The 19,683-nt window shown below is 43.2% G+C and overlaps 1 protein-coding gene across 1 annotated transcript in view; it reads left to right on the forward strand.

The window, feature by feature from the left end:
• Window positions 1-274: 274 nt before the first annotated feature.
• Window positions 275-19,683, forward strand: part of GRK3 (G protein-coupled receptor kinase 3) — a 415,982-nt gene continuing 396,573 nt past the window's right edge. The window contains exon 1 of the mRNA XM_077461358.1: window positions 275-1,557. Within this exon, the coding sequence (XP_077317484.1) occupies window positions 1,445-1,557 (113 nt within the window). The 5' untranslated portion in view covers window positions 275-1,444. The remainder of the gene's footprint in view (window positions 1,558-19,683) is intronic.

Raw genomic sequence — 19,683 nt, forward strand, 5'->3', positions numbered from 1 at the left:
TGTATGTATATATATTTTACAGGTAATGTGTAAAATGAGGCATCCTATAGATTTCCTAGGCATTGTATAGGACGTGTAATTCCTGTAGCATGCATTATATAGTGTAGACGATGGAATGAATGGAGTGTGTGGATCCATGGCATGGTATGTGCAGGGATGGCCCAGTATGAGGGGAGGCCGCACTAGGCATGCTTGTGTTTTTTAGCTGTCACTATTTGCTTTACGCTCCAGATCCGGCAGACTGAAGCGATCCACCCCCAGAGTTTCTGAGTGGCCGTCCGTGCTATCACACACAGGAGAGGAAGTAACAGACATCACGGCTTCTCTGCTCATGTTAATAGAGCCTTGCTGTACAGGAGCAGGAGGCTGTCAGCATTGGAGAAAGGCAAGATTTGGCCCATTAGAAGAGAATGGCTCGGTCCCCCCAATCTGCTGCCCTGTGGATATGCTGAAGATTGCTTTGTAAGCGCCAAAACAGCTGTTGCAGCCAGAAGACTGCAGAGGGAGACGGATGTGGTGTTCCCCTGGCTGGGATTTTCTATTCTTCCTCGCTGGATTCCCATTTCCATGTATTGCCGAGTCTTCGCTCTCCTTTGGAATAAGCAGGCTTGTCTGCTGAGGTCCCTCCACCCTGCGATCAGCAATGATTTGATGTGAGGCTTTGCTGAAGAAGAAGGGGGGAAAAGAAGAAAAAAGGGGAAGCACATTGTAGTGAGTGCCTGCCATTGCAGCAGAGAGGAGCTGGGCTTCCTGCAAGCCAGGGACATGGTGTGCTGCTAAGGCTGTGACTGCAGATCGCTGGGGCTGGAGACCATCACTGAAGCCTGGATGTGTTGTGCCTGACATCTGCAACATGTTGGGGAGAGGGATCGAGGGGCATCTTGATGGGAAAAGCGCCTGATTTTCCTCTTCTACCATGCCCACTCCTTGAAGGAAGTGCCACTGCCTGCAATCTGTGCTGGAATACTGGGGAACACACACAACCATCTCTGTGGAATCCTTCAATGAAGTCCATCAGATCCTGAGCTAGGTGATGTTCCTCCAAGCTGGATTGTCTCCTCTGCTCAGCACACATTGGGATTTGTCCTTGTAAAACAAATCAAAGTGGATATTTTCTAGCTTGATTCCTCAGATAAGTCCTTGAACCTCCTCTCTTGCCTTGCCATACATGAAGCAGGCCTCATTCAGGAGCAATCTGCATTCACACATCCCCTGGGTCCATCAACGCATCCACTTCAATTGTCCCCATCTTTGCAGGTTGCAGAGACAAATTTGTTGTGTGGTTTTTTTTTTTGTTTTTCTGTCTGGATTGCAGTGTTACTTTTTTTTTAATTTAATAGAGTTTTCGTATTTATTTTTTTAAACGGATACTGTGGGTTTTTTTTTTTTAATTTGTTGACTTGCGTTTCTTGGCTGGGTTGACTTATAACTTCAAGTTTCCACCATGGCGGATCTAGAGGCGGTGTTGGCCGATGTCAGCTACCTGATGGCAATGGAGAAGAGTAAATCCACTCCTGCGGCCAGGGCTAGCAAGAAGATCGTACTGCCTGAACCCAGGTAAAGAAAAGAGAAAAATAAATGAAGGCCGCTCTTGCACAAGGGGTGCCTTGTATTTGTAGATGACACATGTTGCGTTTATCTGTAACGATGCTTTCTCTAGTATTTGTTCTGCAATGAATGGATCAGGCCTTATTTATGGACCCCGGAGAAAGCATTTGCTAGGTATGTGATGCCTCATGGCAAGCAATAGGAGCTTACTATTCATTCTTTTATATTGCAAAGGGAAGACCATTTAAGCTTGCTGAATTTTGTCCACTGAGGCCCGATTTACACCTATGCTAGTTGCATATTACAGGTGCATTTTGCAAATTTCAATACATGCTTTTCATCCATTGTAGTCTATAGCATAGCTCAAAATTTCAAGTCCTGAGCTACTAGCCAGGCCTCAAGGGTTACTCGCCACAAGTTGCCCAACCCCTACCCTGCCCTGCCCTTAATTCCGCCCCTAAACATGCCCTCATTTATCTCATGAAATGACACTTAAATGTTTACGCGGAATTAAGCAACTTTATCCATGCTCACCAATGCAGCCCTCCCCGGTGCCCACCAATGCAGCCCTCTCCCGTGCCCACCAATGCAGCCCTCTCCCGTGCCCACCAATGCAGCCCTCTCCCGTGCCCACCAATGCAGCCCTCCCCCGTGCTCACCAATGCAGCCCTCTCCCGTGCCCACCAATGCAGTCCTCTCCCGTGCCCACCAATGCAGCCCTCTCCCGTGCTCACCAATGCAGCCCTCTCCCGTGCTCACCAATGCAGCCCTCTCCCGTGCTCACCAATGCAGCCCTCTCCCGTGCTCACCAATGCAGCCCTCTCCCGTGCTCACCAATGCAGCCCTCTCCCGTGCTCACCAATGCAGCCCTCTCCCGTGTCCACCCATGCAGCCCTCTCCCGTGTCCACCCATGCAGCCCTCTCCCGTGTCCACCCATGCAACCCTCACCCGTGCTCACCAATGCAGCCCTCACCCATGCTCACCAATGCAGCCCTCACCCGTGTCCACCCATGCAGGGGAGAAGAGAAAGAGAGCATTGCCGGCCGGATGATAAGAGCGCCGGGGGACATCAATGGACCATCTTTGCTTTCAATTGCTGTGTTCCCGCCACTCAGCATTTCACACAGTCCCGCCCCATGGCCGGGGAACTTTTATACACATCACTCATCCCGGGATTGGACAGGTGATCTGTCTATCAAATTCCCCGGGACCAGGGGAAAGGGCTGTGTGTGACAGCGAATGTGGGGAACACTCGGCTATTGAAATGAAAGGCGCTAGTGTTGTCCCTCGCGCTCTGATCATCCAGCTGGCTCTCTCCTCTCTCTTTCCCTCCGTGAGCGCTGGGAGAAGGACTCCTATACAACCCGCCGGCCGATGGTGCTTGCCCCCCTTGCTCCCAGGCAGCCCACGCTCGCCAGCCCTCAAAATCCACTCAAAAAATGTGAGGAGGTGAGTGGAATTTTTGAAGGCTGGTCTATGGAACCAAAAACCAGAAAAAAGGTCCATGGCCCTTTCCATAAAATGCACAGATGTGAACTACATCCATAGGAAACCATGTTAAATGGACTGTAGTGTGTTTCTGCAACACTGAAAGCATGCTAAAAAAAATGCATAGGTGTGAACCAGGCCTTACTGATGCACCAGACAAAATTTGCTATGTGGGTTGACTTGTTCGCACCCTCATGCCTGACATCTGCCACTTTAAAATATCGAAGAAGCCAGACAGGAAATTTGTCAGCTGAACAGCCAATCAGATGCAGCCATTGTTCGGGTATTCTGACAGCAGATTTTTTTTTTTTCAGAGACTGCAGGCTGAATAAAAAATGCTAACTGTGGGGTTGAATTAATAAAACTGGAAAGTGCAAAGTCTGGTGCAGCTGTGCATGGTAGCCAATCAGCTTCTAACTTCAGTTTTTTCAAATAAGCGTTGACAAATAAAATCTGGAAGCTGATTGGTTTCTATGCAGAGCTGCACAAGATTTTACACTCTCCAGTTTTAGTAAATCAACCTCCTGTAGATAGCTAGCTTTATTGCTGTGGAATGACACTGAATTGGACAGATCATTCCCCAAATATTAGTAAAATCAAGCCGATACAGCATGCAAACCTGGCGTTACTTGGCTTCCCTTTGCTGAATATTTTGTCATGGCCAGCCTGACTTTGGATACAAATTCTGAAGGGCAATTGACACCGAGGGCTTGTTCACACCATGTCCGTTTTAGTTGTGTTATTTCTGCACACCACCGCACATGTATGGTGTAAACAGAGAATGAGCAACAATTGCTCTCTATGTGCTCTGTAAACACCATACATGTGCAGTGGTGTGCAAAAAAATGCAGTTTAACAGATCTGGTGTGAACAAGTCATGAATGCTGGGAAAGAAGAAATTGTCTAAGGCCTACATTTACAGTGCAATCGCACAGTGATTTTGCTGCTTTTTGCGTTTTTTTCCAGTGGTCGGTGGTCAAAACGTTCCTATCCAGAACGCGATTCTCCTGTGTTAAGGATAGGGAGGTTGAGGCTCACCTATATGCGGCAGCTCCAAAAAGCCATTGGGGTTGATTTACTAAAGGCAAATCCACTTTGCATTACAAGTGCAGTCAATGTAGATCTGAGAAGAAGCTATGAAATGAGAGGAAGCTCTGCTGATTTCTATCATCCAATCGTGTACAAGCAAAAATGCTGTATTTTTATTTATTTTTTTCCTTGCATGCCCCCCTCGGATCTACAACGACTACACTTGTAGTGCAAAGTGGATTTACCTTTAGTAAATCACCCCCTATGTGTACATAGACACATAGGTGTTTATGGAGTTTAGGAGCTGCCAGTATAGGCCAGTGTACAGGAAGCCTAAAGCTTCATTCAAATTTTTGTGATTCGGGATTGTGGGTAGAATTGCTGCGATTCTGCCTGCAATCCAAATCAAGTGTCAGTTGCAATGCGAAGCACTGCGCGTGTTTGGGTGCCCTCGTCCTTTAATGGCACCCCAAACACAATGCGATTCTGCCGCAATTGATGGTCAACAGGATTGCGTGGCAATCCTAGCAAAGCACTTCTTTAAAAATTGCTTGAAGCTTGTCACCCCAAAGAAGAGCAGAAGCTTCCTTTTGGGTGACACACACATAGGGCACCCTATTGGGATGAATAAGCTGCCCTATGCGACAAGCAGAATCACGTGAAAATTGCATGTCAAAATCTTGTAGCGGGAATGCTTAGTCCCACTAGATCAGTGATGGCGAATCTTGGCACCCCAGATGTTTTGGAACTACATTTCCCATGTTGCTCAACTACACTGCAGAGCGCATGAGCATCCTGGGAAATGTAGTTCCAAAACATCTGGGGTGCCAAGGTTCGCCATCATTGCACTATTTGATCATGTGAATGGGGCCTTGTCCTTTCCATACCACAGCATTTTTGCTTGTACACATATGGAATGCCTGCCTGATCTTAAAGGAAATATGTCATGAGAAAAAAAAAAGGCATGCTGCTATTTTTGGCCTCTTTTTTTATTGAACAGGTTGGTGGCCTGGCTGTCTTGGTGAACCTGTGCTTCAATACGTTGAGGTTGATTTACTAAAGGCAAATATACTGTGCGCTTGCTCTAGATCTGAGGGGAAGCTCTGAAATCAGGGGAAGCTCTTTGGATTTCTGTCTTCCAATCATGTGGAAGCAAAGATGCTGGTTTTATTTTTAATTTTTTTTTTCCTTGCACGTGATTGGGTATTCTTTGCAGAGTGAAGGTTTACAAAGCTTTGGAGTAAGTGCACTTGCAATGTGCAGTATATTTTCCTTTAGTAAATCAACCCATTTGCGTCCCTGACCTCATGCATGTATACAGATAAGGACTTCTGGTATGTATACTTATTGCAGATCAACAGATTGGCTTCAATAACTTTCAAAGGATTAGCATGACTTCCAAACTCCAAATGATCAATGTAATATTTCTCTTATACCAGGCTTACTTTAAATGTTTCTCACTGCGCTGCTCCTTTCACTAGCCGGCATGTAACAGAAAACAAAAATGTGTAGTCTGCCTTGGAACCTATGTGATGAAAAATTAATTTGGAACAGTTGCCCGCTGGCTCTGTTAATGGACAGATTTTCGGAGAACGGTGAGATTCGATTAGAAGAACCTATCTGCCAGTGTATAGCTGACTTGGTTCACGTCCAGTAGATCTGTCGTACACTGGTGGTTCCACAGCATGGCTTCCCAGTTACTTGTGAATAGAAGGCTGGAGAAAGAGGCTGCATTGATCCCTTCCCTGTCTAATGAAAATATTGGCCTGGCCATGGTATGTGAATATGGCTCATGCTGTGCCTGTACTCTGCGCTCAGCTTTCCTCCTGCCCCAATGATGTATGGGTCAATACACCCACATCTGAACGTGAGTTACACATTTGTTCGTTGGTTAAACCAGCTCGATCTGAAGGGAATACCAATTTTTCCACTTAGATCGGAGCCTGTAGAATGGAGACATTTTCTGGCTGTAGTCAGCTGCTGTGACATCACACTAGTCATGGCAGCCAATGGTTATCTGTGGCTCCTGCTTGGTCGCCATGTAATGTAGAGGCGCCTAGTCAGCACCACCGCTATCTCATCAAACATTATACTCCATTTCATAGCTCAGCTTTGACATGTATTGTTTGAAAACATGTCCTTGCTGTCAGAAGGATCTCTTAAAATAGATATTTCCTAAAGCTCAAGCCACACAGTGGCCAGATGAATAGGTGACCTTTCGTGGTAAATGGTTTCTGGCTTATTCCATGAGCGTACAATGCAATGGTTGCCATCTATACCATACACCTACCATTGTAATGTTTTCAAAACACGTTAAAATAGATCTGTCACCCCATTTCTTTCGACAAATACTGTGACCGACAAATCAACCCTCTGAATAAGTAGAATTGTGATTCTACCCATTGAAAATTGGCCTGTGCCAAACTGAAACAGATTGTTGGCGGAGTATTTTGTCTTTTTTTTTTTTTTTTTTTAAGCACTTAACTGAAAAAAAAGCCTCTCTGGCAGATTTTTTTTTTTATTTTGTAGTCTGGAGATGAAAGAACGGTTAGCCCAGGAACCGCTACTTCCTGTTGGTTTATCTGTCATGCTATATACTGCCTGCTTTGGACTTCTGTCCTAGCTTCTTCATTTTCAGTTTTCGCCTTTTTCTGTATCTGTTCTATTATATATCTGCTGTATAGTAGCAGAGCAACATGTGTTTTTCATGAAATGTCATTTATACAAAATTAATAATTTGATCTATGCAGGCATGTGTGGAGCTGCTATAAGTAAACACGTGGCCTTACTATAGGAACTAGAACTCTGACATTGCAGTTTGTCAACAGCTAAAAGAACCAGCCATATAGACCGCAAAGAAAAAGGTTACTTTTTTCTTTCACATATTTATTTTTTATTTTTTTTTCAAACTTGTAAATTGTTACTTTTATACACCTGACTAAGGCTTGGTTCACACTGCTATGATGGCAAAGTCATACAACTTTGCCCTGCGACTTCCTTATGACTTGTATGCTATTTAGGAGCCTTGTACAAGGACTGAAATCGCACCCAAGTCAGACCCAAGTAGTGCAGGAATGCTTTCTAAAAATCGGAGCGACTTGTGTAGCGTCAGTTAAGACTGCTGTCATAGGGGAACATTGAATTTAATATCATGCAACTTGGGGGTCTCACAAGTCAGCTCCTATGTTGCAGCAGTGTGAATCGAGCCTAAGGGTTCACTGTAAGGCCCATTTCAAGTGGCCATTTTAATCAGGTCCATCTTCAGTTTTTCAGGCAGATCTGAATGGAAACTTCATGTGATGCTAGCCTGTCCAAAAATCATTTGAATGCATTTTCAAAAAACGAATACACAGTTGTGAGAGCAAACAAGATTACCATCATGTAATGACGGAATTTTGAAGGATAAATCGTTCAATGGACAGAAATTAGTCAGTTTCTTGTATTTAAATTTTTTTTCTTCGTCACATATACGCAGTAAAAGTTCAATTTTTAACGGGAATGAAACATATTAACCTTTCAATTTATCTTTTGTTCGGCAGCAGTTTTTCAAATGTTTCCTTTGATTTATTTATACTTTTTTTTTTTTTTTGTTTTTTGCCCCAAAACATTACAATCAATTTGTGCCCGTTGGGGATGAAAAACGAACAAACTGTTTAAATGACAGATTTTCAAACAGTTTTTTTTTTTTGTCTAGTGTATGGGCACTATTAGTCTCTATCCAGAAAAATGTAAACAGACACGCATACGTTTATATCAGATTGTATCTGTCTGTCTAGGACTCTAGGTCCAGAGAGAGAGAGAGAGAGAGAGAATATGAATGAATATCAGACATAAATATGACAGGCCTGTCTTTTAACACATTTCCGTTTACATCACCTGCCATTGACATAACATGGGTCTGTATAAGGATGGGTTCACATGGTTGTGCAAAACGCCTCACAGCAGGGGTCCGGTGCATCCCTGTTCACCGTTTCAGGTCTGAATTCGGTCTGAAATTTGGGCTGAATTTGGACCTGAAATGGACCAGAAAATGCACAAGACTCTTCTGCAAAACTGATCCGCAGCCATCCAGGAGCTGTGTGAACTGGCTCCATTGAGAGCGGGTCACAGTCTCCTGACATGCAGATTGGATGTGTGGAAACTGTATCCAATTTGTAGCATTGTGAACCCAGCCTAAAGGATAAGTTCACTTTCAGAACATAATACATGTCCCACCGGTTTTTAGAGTGGAACATGTAACATGCTCTAGCCCCCCCCCCCCCCATGACAGTGCACAGGAGTTCTTCTCCCCCGTTCCCACTGTCACAATTTGAAAAGAGCGCAGTTGTAAATGAATGCCTACAAGTTCTGTCAGACGTTGCAGCTGATGGCTTGTAGTTCTCAATAAACTACCAGGGTGCTGGTGAGCAGCTCTGGTAATCCATTGATTCTTCCTGCCCTCAGGTAACTGCCTGCCCATATGAGATACGGGTAGACAGCTATGCTGAGAGTTTGCAGGAGACTGAAACTGCACCTGCGATCTGCTGACCACATGTGCAATGCTCTGCAGGCTCCAGGAAAAAAAATGCCCAATTTTTTATTTATTTTTTCCTTATTAAAAAGAAATGTGTATTATTTTTTAAAAGGTAAACTTATTCTTTAAGTTAAAGTTCCAGGAGGGCAAAAAAGTCAGGGAAATCACAAAAGTGACAACTGTGTACTGTTCAGTGCTGATTCAGCAGGGAATCTGCTTATGAATCCCCTGTTGATCGCAGTATGACACAGCTGGTGTAAAAGGGCCCTCTAAGGCTTTGTACATAGGGGATTTTTCATGTACAAGACACCATTTCATAGCATTTGCAAAGCTTTCAGTCTTTCAAGCAGCTCTGCTAAACCTTTTAGGGTTCATTAACAGCAACCTGCACACTAAAATGTGTGCACATGTTAGTTGTGTAGGGGCAGTGAATGGTGGTACGATACACGGTTTTACAAAACATGATGCTTTTTTTTTTTTTTTATATTTTTTTATTAATCTTTTATTGTCACAAAAATGACAGAAAATGCAGATCTGTGCACTGCATTGAGTTGTGACCGCGGGTGCAGTGAAGTGACATGTGGTGCGCTACATAAAAATTTACGCAACACACTGCAACTCACTTCAATGTAGCCTTAGACCCCTTTCACACTGGGGCAGAGGTTTAGCGCTGGAAATGGCCTCTGCTAAGTGCCTGAAAACCACCTCCAATTCATTCAAATGTGACTTTTCACACTGGGGCGGTGCGCTTGCAGGAATTTCCGAGAAGTCCTGCCAGCAGCATCTTTGGGTCAGTTTGGGAGTGCTGTATTTAGTCCTCCAAAATGCCTTGCCCATTGGAATGAATGGGCAGCGCTTCGGAAGTGCCTGAAAAGCGCCGCAACAAGGAAATGTAATTTCCTGCTTGTGTGATTGGCTTACCGATTTTACCAAAAGTCTGCATTCGTTTTTGGTAAGATATTCCCAAAGGAAAGTCACATCTAAATTAATGCAGACCCTGACACTTTCCTCATTATAACCGTGCAAAAGCAGCAGCTGATTGATAATTATAAAAGCATTCCCATTCTCTTTGCACATGGACGCAGGCAAACTGTTATGTCTTCACAATAACAAACCGTAAAGGTAGGAATCTGCAACAAAAGTTGTTAAAGGCTCTGCCATGTACATAGATCACCTAGAATATATATATATATATATATATATATATATATATATATATATATATATATATATATATATATATATATATATATTATAATTTTTGCATCAAAAGGAGTTATGCCCTATACACACACGATCGGACATTCCGACAACAAAAAATCCGACGGATTTTGGCCCAAACTTGTCTTGCATACACACGGTTGCACAAAGTTGTCGGAAAACCGATCGTTCAGAACGAGGTGACGTACAACACGTATGACAGGACTATAAAGAGGGCAGTAGCCAATAGCTTCTGTCTTGTAATTTATTCTGTCCGTCAGAATTGTCTACACACGATCAGAATTTAAACATTCATATTTTGTTGTCGTAAAATTTTAGATCCTGCTCTCAAACTTTGTGTGTCGGAAATTCCAATGGAAAAAGTCAGATGGAGCCCACACACGGTCGGATTTTCTGACAACACGATCCGATCGCACATTTTCCGTTGGAAAGTCCGACTGTGTGTACAGGGTATTTTACTCTAAAGAGACATTGTGGTATTGCCCATGCAGGGCAAATTGACAGTGTCCCTACAAAGGATATCCCCTGGCTTCTGAGCTCCCAGGCAACTTCTTCCTCCTCTGCAACTGGCTAAGAATACCTGGCACTTCAAGGTTTGAGGGTGTATGCGACTTGCTACCTTGTACGCAGGTGGCCAACAAAGCCAATTTCAGTGGTGGCTGTGGAGGAGCAAGGAGCAGTGGGGGGCTCAGGTAAGAGGAGTTTGGGGGGGGGGGGTGCCCTTGTTGGAGACATGTTTACTTTGCCCTACGTGGGAACTAACACTTCAAAAGGGAACGTTCTGCGATGGCAGCCTCCGGGATGCAGAGTATTACATTAAACAAGCTGTTATCAGGCTCCAGTAAGCTTCAGCATTATCAGAAGCATGTTGAAAGCCTGCTAACAACTTGTTTAAAGTGATGGCACTCCTATTAGGATCTGTGTTTACATTGCCATACTGGCTGGAGCTTTAAAGGCTTCAACAAATTTACTCAAAGCTGGCCAATATGTTTTTTTGCAGTACACATTGCATTTTTTTTTTCATCCTAAAACCCCTATTTATATGACCTAAAGGCTACATTGTTTATTCTCTTGCTGTCAATATTTTATTATATTTACATACACTATATTGTCAAAAGTATTGCAGCAAAATTCATTTTTTTGTTTTTATCTGCTATAAATCCCACTCTGTAATGCTGCTGTTAGAAGAATAAAAAATAAATAAAAAAATTGCAGAAAACACACACAGGACTCTGTGCAGGCCAGTCAAGTTCCTCCACCCCAAACTCACTGATCCATGTCTTTGTCTTTATGGACCTTGCTTTGTGTACTGGTGCACAGTCATGTTGGAACAGGAAGGGGCCATCCCCAAACTGCTCTCACAAAGTTGGGAGCATGAAATTGTCCAAAGTGTCTTGGTATGCTGACACCTTAAGGGTTCCCTTCATTGGAACTAAGGGGCCAAGACCAACCCCTGAAACACAACCCCACACCATAATCTCCCCTCCACCAAATGATTTGGACCAGTGCACAAAGCAAGGTCCATAAAGACATGGATGAGCGAGTTTGTGGTGAAGGAACTTGATTGGCCTGCACAGAGTCCTGATGGAATACCTTTGGGATGAGTTAGAGTGGAGCCTGCGAGCCAGGCCTTCTAGTCTAGCTTCAGTGCCTGACCTCACATGCGCTTCTGGAAGAATGATCCAACGTTCCCATAGACACACTCCTAAACCTTGTTCCCAGGAGAGTTGAAGCTGTTATAGCTGCAAAGGGTGGGCCAACTCAATATTGAACCTTATGGACGATGACTGGGATGACATTAAAGTTCATGTGCGTGTAAAGGCAGGCATCACAATACTTTTGGCAATATATTTAAATAATTCTACATTTTTTTTTTTTTTTATTGTTCTTCTAACAGCAGCATTACAGAGTTGGATTTATAGCAGATACAAATATCCTATTGGTATCCTATTTTTTGTTGCTAAGAAAAAAGGAATTTTGCTGCAATAATTCTCTCCATTCCTGAGAAGTTTACTTTTTTTCCCCCCCAGCATTTGAAGCTAACTACAATATTCCCAACCTTTTAGCTACTTTTATTATCCAAGGCAGCTGTTGATAATTGTGGCATAATAGCAATTTCAAGCTGTAAAGACAAGTATTGTAGCCATCTACGAATCAACAGATAAAATGATCATGGAGATTTGTAGTTGCTACAGATAATTGCTACAAAGTTGCTGGTGTGATATGGGCCTGGACCCATGCTATGTCCTTATTAGGAAAAAGAACTGATTTGTGTTACAGGGGGGGACCATAGGAGTGCATTCGTTTCTCTACACTTCTTCTACCATCTGATTTGCTCTCTTACAGAGGGCTTTCACCCATAGTGAAGGTACAATGTTGTTGTTTTTTGTGGGGGGGGGGGGGGGGGGGGGGGTTGTCTGCCATTGGATCAGACCTGCAGAGGGCTGCTTAGACCTGTTACCTTGCTCAGTTTGTGCAAAATACAGGTTAACACTAGCAAAGCATTTCTTTTTTAAAAGACCTGTCTTGTATTATTTATCTACCATAATATCCTATGCTACAAGAATAGGCCTGGGGGTGTGGAGTCCCAGCACCATGAAGAGCAGAAATGGAAACAGCTGCGGAGAAAGCCCAGAACTTGTCGGACAGACAGAACGACCAACGCATTTCGAAATAACTAAATGCACATCTTCTTCAGGGAAAAAGGGCTTGCAGGTTCCAAATCTGTAAATCTTCCAAATCTGTGGAACTTAAATTGTTACTAAACCCAGGAGCCTGCATTCACTATATCTGGTCTCCCACAGTGCACTGAACATGGAAATGCAAGTATTTTAGTAAATATAAACTGAATACCTTTTCTGATCAGCAGTATATAGCAGTCTTGTGACTTCTATCAAGCTGAGCACTGGTTAAAGCTTGTAGGAGGAGTTTTCATTCTCCTCTGACTGACCTACTAGGATGCATGGCCTCTGTCTGGACTGTACTGATTGGCCCTGTACTAATCACATGCACCCCCACAAAAAAAAAAAAAACTCACTAGCAATACACACCAAACTGAGCATGTGCAGAGTGCCTCCAAGGCTCTGTTCTAACAGGAGGTGGATTAGGGACAGTAAAATAAGAACCCCTTAGGTTCCTCAGTGAGTATAACAAGCATGGTTTACTGCATTTACAGACCAGTTTTACTAATATGGGTTTAGTAACACTTTAGTTTCAGATCTAAGCTTGTTCCCACCCTCGGCATCCAAATGAAAACCTAAAGGGAAGAAAGATCACACGGTATGTCAACTGATAATGTCTTTTCTTTATGCCAAGTTATCACAGCTCCAACACGTTTCCGTACTCGGCCCTTTGTCGAAAAGCAGCTGATTCAGATGAAGTTAAAAAACCCCTTTATGAAGCTTTCATTTAATCCCAGAAGGGGGGAAAACAATGTCCTGACCCCACCTAAGGCGATTGAATACCCCTTGGATCAGGCCACTGGCTCATCTGACTTTTGGGTCAGTTAATCGATGTATCCGGAGATGTGTCCAGTCCTCTCATATTTGCCATATCACAATGGAAGCCTAAAAAAAGATTGTAACAAAAGCACAAATGAGAACAATTGTTGAATTCAGTTGAAGTGGCCCATTATCTCTAAACGTAACTATTTATCTTACATCATACACACCGCCAAAACTGATATTTCAATTGGAACGTTTGAAGGTAGAATTTCTTGGTGGCTTCCTAAATATCATTTTTTTTTGCTTTCTGTGACATATATATAAAATGTTCAGCAAATACAGCCATTCGCCTTATAACAGGCTTGGCAAGTTGGTGGAGCTGGAAGTTAAGGTGTACAGATTTCTCCTTTGAAACCCTGACCTTTTAAGAAAGTGCTATGTGACTCAACCCATTAATATCCGCCCTTAGGGAGAATCTCCCAGTTTTAATGACACTATGGAGGGGATTTACTAAAACTGGTGCACATAGAATCTGGGGCAGCTGTACATAGTAACCAATTGACTTCTAACTTCAGCTTGTTCAACTAAGCTTTGACAATAAAATCTTAAAGCTGATTGGTTACTATGCAGAGCTGCACCAAAACAATAAAATCTTAAAGCTGATTGGTTACTATGCAGAGCTGCACCAAAACAATAAAATCTTAAAGCTGATTGGTTACTATGCAGAGCTGCACCAAAACAATAAAATCTTAAAGCTGATTGGTTACTATGCAGAGCTGCACCAAAACAATAAAATCTTAAAGCTGATTGGTTACTATGCAGAGCTTCACCAGATTCTGTGTGCACCAGTTATTTTTTTTTAAACCCCCCCAGTATGTCTCGGAGTCTCCAATAGTGACATCTCTCCACTGGAGTTTGAGCTGCAAACATCATGAAGCCAAAGAAGATGAAGAGCCTTCTGACAAAATAATAGCAAATTAATCAAGTCATCTTGATTCATGACAATAAACTGGCTCCTAGAAACGAGATAAAGAAATGTCAGATTAGAGAGAAAGGACAGAACCGTCAGGGACCAGGCCTTTTCTGGCACTTTTCTATTTTATTTATTTTTTTATTTAGAATTAAAAATCTATTTTTAATTTTTTTTGCAACAAAATTATTTGGGACCCCCAAACATTATATCCTCTTTTAGAAGAGACCCTAGAGAATAAAATGGTGATCTTTGCAACTTTTTGTCACATTGTATTTGCGCAGCAATTTTTAAAATGCAATTCTTTTGGAAAAAATAAAATGTAATGAATTTTGATGCAAACAAAAAAAAAAACAACCCACAATATATAACCCAATTAAAAAAAAAATATATATGATTTTACACAGAATAAATAGAGGTATGTATTTAAAATTGCGACAAACTATGATACTTAAAAATCTTTATAGGCAACGTTTACAAATTTTTACAGGTTACCTGTTTTTAAAGTTACAGAGGAGGTTTAGTGCTAGAATTATTGCTCTTGCTGTAACGTTCATGGCAATACATCATGATACTGTTTATGTATGCGTTTGCTTCTGCGCGCGAACATGGAGGGATGGGAACACTTTTCATTATTTTTTTATTTACATTGCTCCTTTTTTTAAATCATTTTTTTTATCACTTTTATTCATATCACAAAGAATGTAAACATCCCTTGTGATAGAAAATAAGGGTTGATGGTTCCTCTTTATGGAGAGATCTGGGGTCTATAAGACTTCAACTCTCTCCTCCTACCTTTCAAAAGCATCAGATGATAAAAAAAAACAAAAAACAAAACAAAAAACATTTACCTGGTCTCTCCTTACCTCTGTGACCAGCCACGTGAACTGTCAGATCATTTTTTGGGTGAGAATGGTAAGCCACAAAAACGCTGGCGAGCAGCTGGGTGGGGGGCGACCTCTCCCACTGCATCTAAAAGTGATCCAGCGACTAATCGGCCACTCAAATTGCTTTTATGAAAAAGAGAATTGCGGGTGATTAAAAAAAATATTATATATAATTTACGTATTGCGGTCTTAAAGTGGTTAACGCAGAGCTCTACCCAAAAGGGGAAGCTCCGCTTGTTTGACCCCCCCCCCCCATCCCACACCTTTATGGAGGGAACAGGTACCTGGTTTTGTCAGGTACCCGCTCCCACTTCTGGCTAAGCTCACCATGGCAAAGTGAGCTGGAAGTTCAGCCCCCTTCCTCCTTTCCACTGCAGCTAGCCCATTCACAGAGCACAGTGCGCTTTATGCATGCACGGTAGGAAACCGGCTGTGAACTCCACTTTAAGAAGGATGATGGGCCCTGGATTTCTGTTTTTGTTATAATGTAGAAAAAAAAATGTTAACATCTTGATCCATAATCTACATATTGTTACTGTCACACCCCAAGAAAATGTGTTAGGACACTGTTCACACTTGAGTGACACTACCGCCTCACCATTTTGGCACGTTTGTTCTGTGTTTTTGGAGTGGCACTATTCATTTGAATGGGCCTCTCTCTACTCCAAAAATGTGCTAAAGAAGCTCCTGTACAAAATGTTGTCACTGAACCAAGTGCTTTGTGTGTCACACCGAAAATGCACAACTGCTGTCTGCATTTGGGGTACTATCAAGCAATAATGGCACCACAAGTGCCTTTTTCTCTTTTTTTGATCAGGGCTTTAGGCTGAACACCAGCTATCCCTGGTTTCTCAAGTTGCACAATTGTACAGGCTGCCCTGCTGTACTGAAATTGTTTTACTTTAATTTCACTGCACACTGTGAGCTTCTCATAATGCATTAGATGCTGCAGCAAATCAGATAGCGCTCACCATATTTCCTTGCTGGAGGATGTGTACAAGGGTAGTAGTAGGCATTTTATTTATTTCATTTTTTTGCGGGTGCTGTGCTGGTGCTAGTGGTGTAAGTTTGGGGGGGGGGGGGTTAAGTTCCCATCCTGAAACTCAAGTTACATTAGGGTTCTTGCACATGGCCTATTAGGCATGTTTTATGACTAGCGCAAATATCCCGGTGGTTTTCCACACCCAGGGAAGTGTACATGCCGCGTATAGAGTGCCACCTTAACAGCATCATGGGCCCCTTGACAAAGTAGTGCGCTGGGGCCCATATGAGGGAGATGGTGACCCATGGCAGTCCTCTTCTGACAGCGACAAATCACATGCGGTGTCTGTGCGATTTCAGCCATACAGAGAGTATGGCTGAAATTGCATCGCAGAGGACCCGTTTTTGGTCCACACCAGAATCAGATCGTATGGGTGCTCACACCTATGCGATCTGATTCATGTCTGAACTGACAGTGCGCAGTGTGATATGCAAGCTAAAATGGGGGGGGGGGGTGTCATTAACATTGTATTGGCACTCCCCAGCAGTTTGCATATGGTAGTGTGAACTGTCGGGTGTGATACAGGAATTCACAGTGGATTCGCAGGGTTCCCGCATCGCACCAGTGTGAACCCAGCTAGTAAGTGAAAGTGCTGATCTGTGAGTGCAGGGCTACACAAGAGTGAAAAAAAACAGACAACTGATCCTGACACTTTACATCTTTGTCCCAGCCAGCGATATATGTCCACTTGTGGCCGAATAGGCCCTGCAGCAGTGTGACCATCCAGGGATTGGTGAGCAAGCCAGCTGGATGTGCACTGTGCAGCTCCAATGACAGACGTCACCTGTCAGATCCAAGCTGTGATGTTGGGTATAGGTGGGACTGCTACCCAGACCCACCCCCTCTGACAAACAACCAATATAATCAAAGACCCGGCCAGAGCTGTCAGTTTTTGTTTATGTTCGCTCAGCCTGCTGGTTGAATGAGAAAAATAGTGTGTACCCAATTCGATTTTCAGTTAAATGTCGGCTTTAATGTGTCCCCACACCAGGGATGGGGCCTTGGCACAGAGCAAAGCATGCAGCAGGTGCCTTACAGACAGACAGACGTCAGGGATGGTGTCAGCAATGGAGGCGCTCAGCTCTAGTACTTATCTTTTACTTTGATCTGAATGGACAATGACAGGTTCTCTTTACTGCCAGACCCCCCTCTCAGATCTCCTGTAGGGGGCCCTGGAGCCCACACACTGGACAGATCCAATCTGCAGAGAGAGACAATATCTGCAATGAGAGATCCCACTAATACATACAGCTGAGGGGGAGGCCAGCCTGACACATCATTTGCCCCCCATCAGCACAGCATGTACCCAGGGAGTGATATCCTCAGCACTGTACACAGTGACGGCGCAATAAAAAACATCAGAGCTGCAGACACACAAACCTTCTCAGAAAGCAGCTGACATGCTGGGACCTGTAGTCCCTCCTGGGAATGTCTCAATCAGAGCTCAGCCTCCTCTCACTATACACTCATCTCACATTCACCTGCTGCTCATGCCAGAAAGGATGTGGGGGTGGGGCTTATATACAACGTTCTAGAGGGGAGGAGCCTCTGTAAGGGAGGAATGGAGAAGTGTGGTGTGTGGATGTGATAAGGAGGGGGAGGAGCACTGCATATAATGGATTATGATGTGAGCCAACTCTTTTATTACATTGGTTATTTGACAGGGGGGCGGGTCTGAGTAGCAGTCCGGCCCATACCCGACATCACAGCTTGGATCTGACAGGTGACGTCTTTAACCAGAGCTGCACAGTGCACATCTAACCGGCTTGCTCTCCAATCCCTGGATGTGCAGGATGTTCACACAGTGGGCTGGAGCCTCAGGTGAACTTGGGGGGCCCCCCCAGGCAAGTGGGGCCCCCGGGCAACTATCCAGCGTGCTCTTGCGAAAAGACGGCCCTAGCCTGCCATACAAGTGAATAAATGCCAATGCGTTACATTCTTTATTTATTTATTTATTTTTTGTTACTGATTCTTTGGTCATATTTTCCCAGCCTGAACTTCTGCGTTTGGGAAATATGTCATACGCACACATAATGGCGATGCAGTGACGCACTGACATTTTACAAGAGTATGGTCTAGTAAAGCCATTCACTTGTACGGCATGCTGTAAGCAATGTTTAGCTCCCTGGGCACGGGAAAGTGCTGGAAAATTTACGATGGGCAATAAAAAATGCATGCACCCTAACATAGAGGTTTTGTATATTTGCTTAGAGATTAAAATTAAGATATTGTTTTTAGCCAACTAATATGAAGCCATAACTGCAAGTTATTTTCATAGAAAGGGTTGTTATTTGTAATTATATAATGTGCTCACGCTTTTTTAATTTTTTAATCCAGTCATTTCATACTTTGATCTGCAAAAGCAATCACAGCCTGTGTGGCCCCTTTCTTAAATATATATTATATACATGTGTAAGTCTGGAAATGTCTAGTTTGATGTGGCTGCAGCGTGCTAGTATAACCCATGGGTGTTATATTATGTGGCTGTTCTAGATGCAGAGTCCTTAGTAGAGTCTTTAATGCATTTGTATAAATAAGTTAAACTTAATGAATTAAACCCCCTTTTTTAAAAACCTTGCATATTTCATTTTTAGGATTTCAGTAACATGTTTTTTTTTCCTTTTAGAGAGTGCCTATCATAAAATGTCACCTGTCATAGACATGTATAGATGTACACAAATTTTGTTGGTACGTTTACAGTTTAAACATTGCATTATAAGAGTGCTGCACTGGGGTTTGGCAATAGCGCAATTGTATGTGAGCTTTACTCGCTTTTAGGTGCGCTCCCATTGAATTCTATTAGAAGGTGTGTTTGCATGAAAGCGTATCAAAGTCATGCATGCTACTTTGATGAGCTTTCAGAAAACACATGGTCTAATGGGAACACTTAAAATCACAGGTAAACTGCGAATGCGAAATTGAAGAAAAAAAAAAAAGACTGCTTTTTCTACAAAGATATTCTAAAATGGTTTGGACAGACCCCAATAGAGATTTTTTTAAAAATGGAGCAGAGTGATATTTCAAACTGTCAGGGCCGGTTCACACAAAAACAGGTTGCTGGAGATTACCTGGCTGACAGATGAAAGTAAACAAAGGCCCGGGGATGCTGGTGATATCATGGTCCCAGTGTGACCGTGGCAATGACCATTTTGGGATAATGATGTCACCAGCATCCCATTTCTCCACCTGTTGGCTGGGGAATCTCTTGGCTGGTGGCTGAATGGGGATAGTCTATTACAGTGGTCTCCAAACTGCACCCCTGGGGCCAGGTGTGATGCTTTGCTTGCCTTTATCCAGTCCTTGAAGCACTTTTCCTCACACTGATGCTAAACGCTATTCCTCCTACTGACACCAACAGTGGGGTATAATTCCTATTACCGATTTCAACAATGGGGCACTATTTCTCCCATTAACACCAGTGGAGCTCTATTCTTCCCATTGAAATCAATGATAGGACACTATTCCTCCCACTTTTACCAATGATTGGGCACTATTCTTCCCACTGACACCAGTGATGGGGCACTATTCCTCCCACTGGCAC

The sequence above is a fragment of the Lithobates pipiens genome, unplaced genomic scaffold (assembly GCF_037356315.1).
Source record: "Lithobates pipiens isolate NorthernLeopardFrog02 unplaced genomic scaffold, aLitPip1_a1.2 Scaffold_3, whole genome shotgun sequence".
NCBI lineage: Eukaryota > Metazoa > Chordata > Amphibia > Anura > Ranidae > Lithobates > Lithobates pipiens.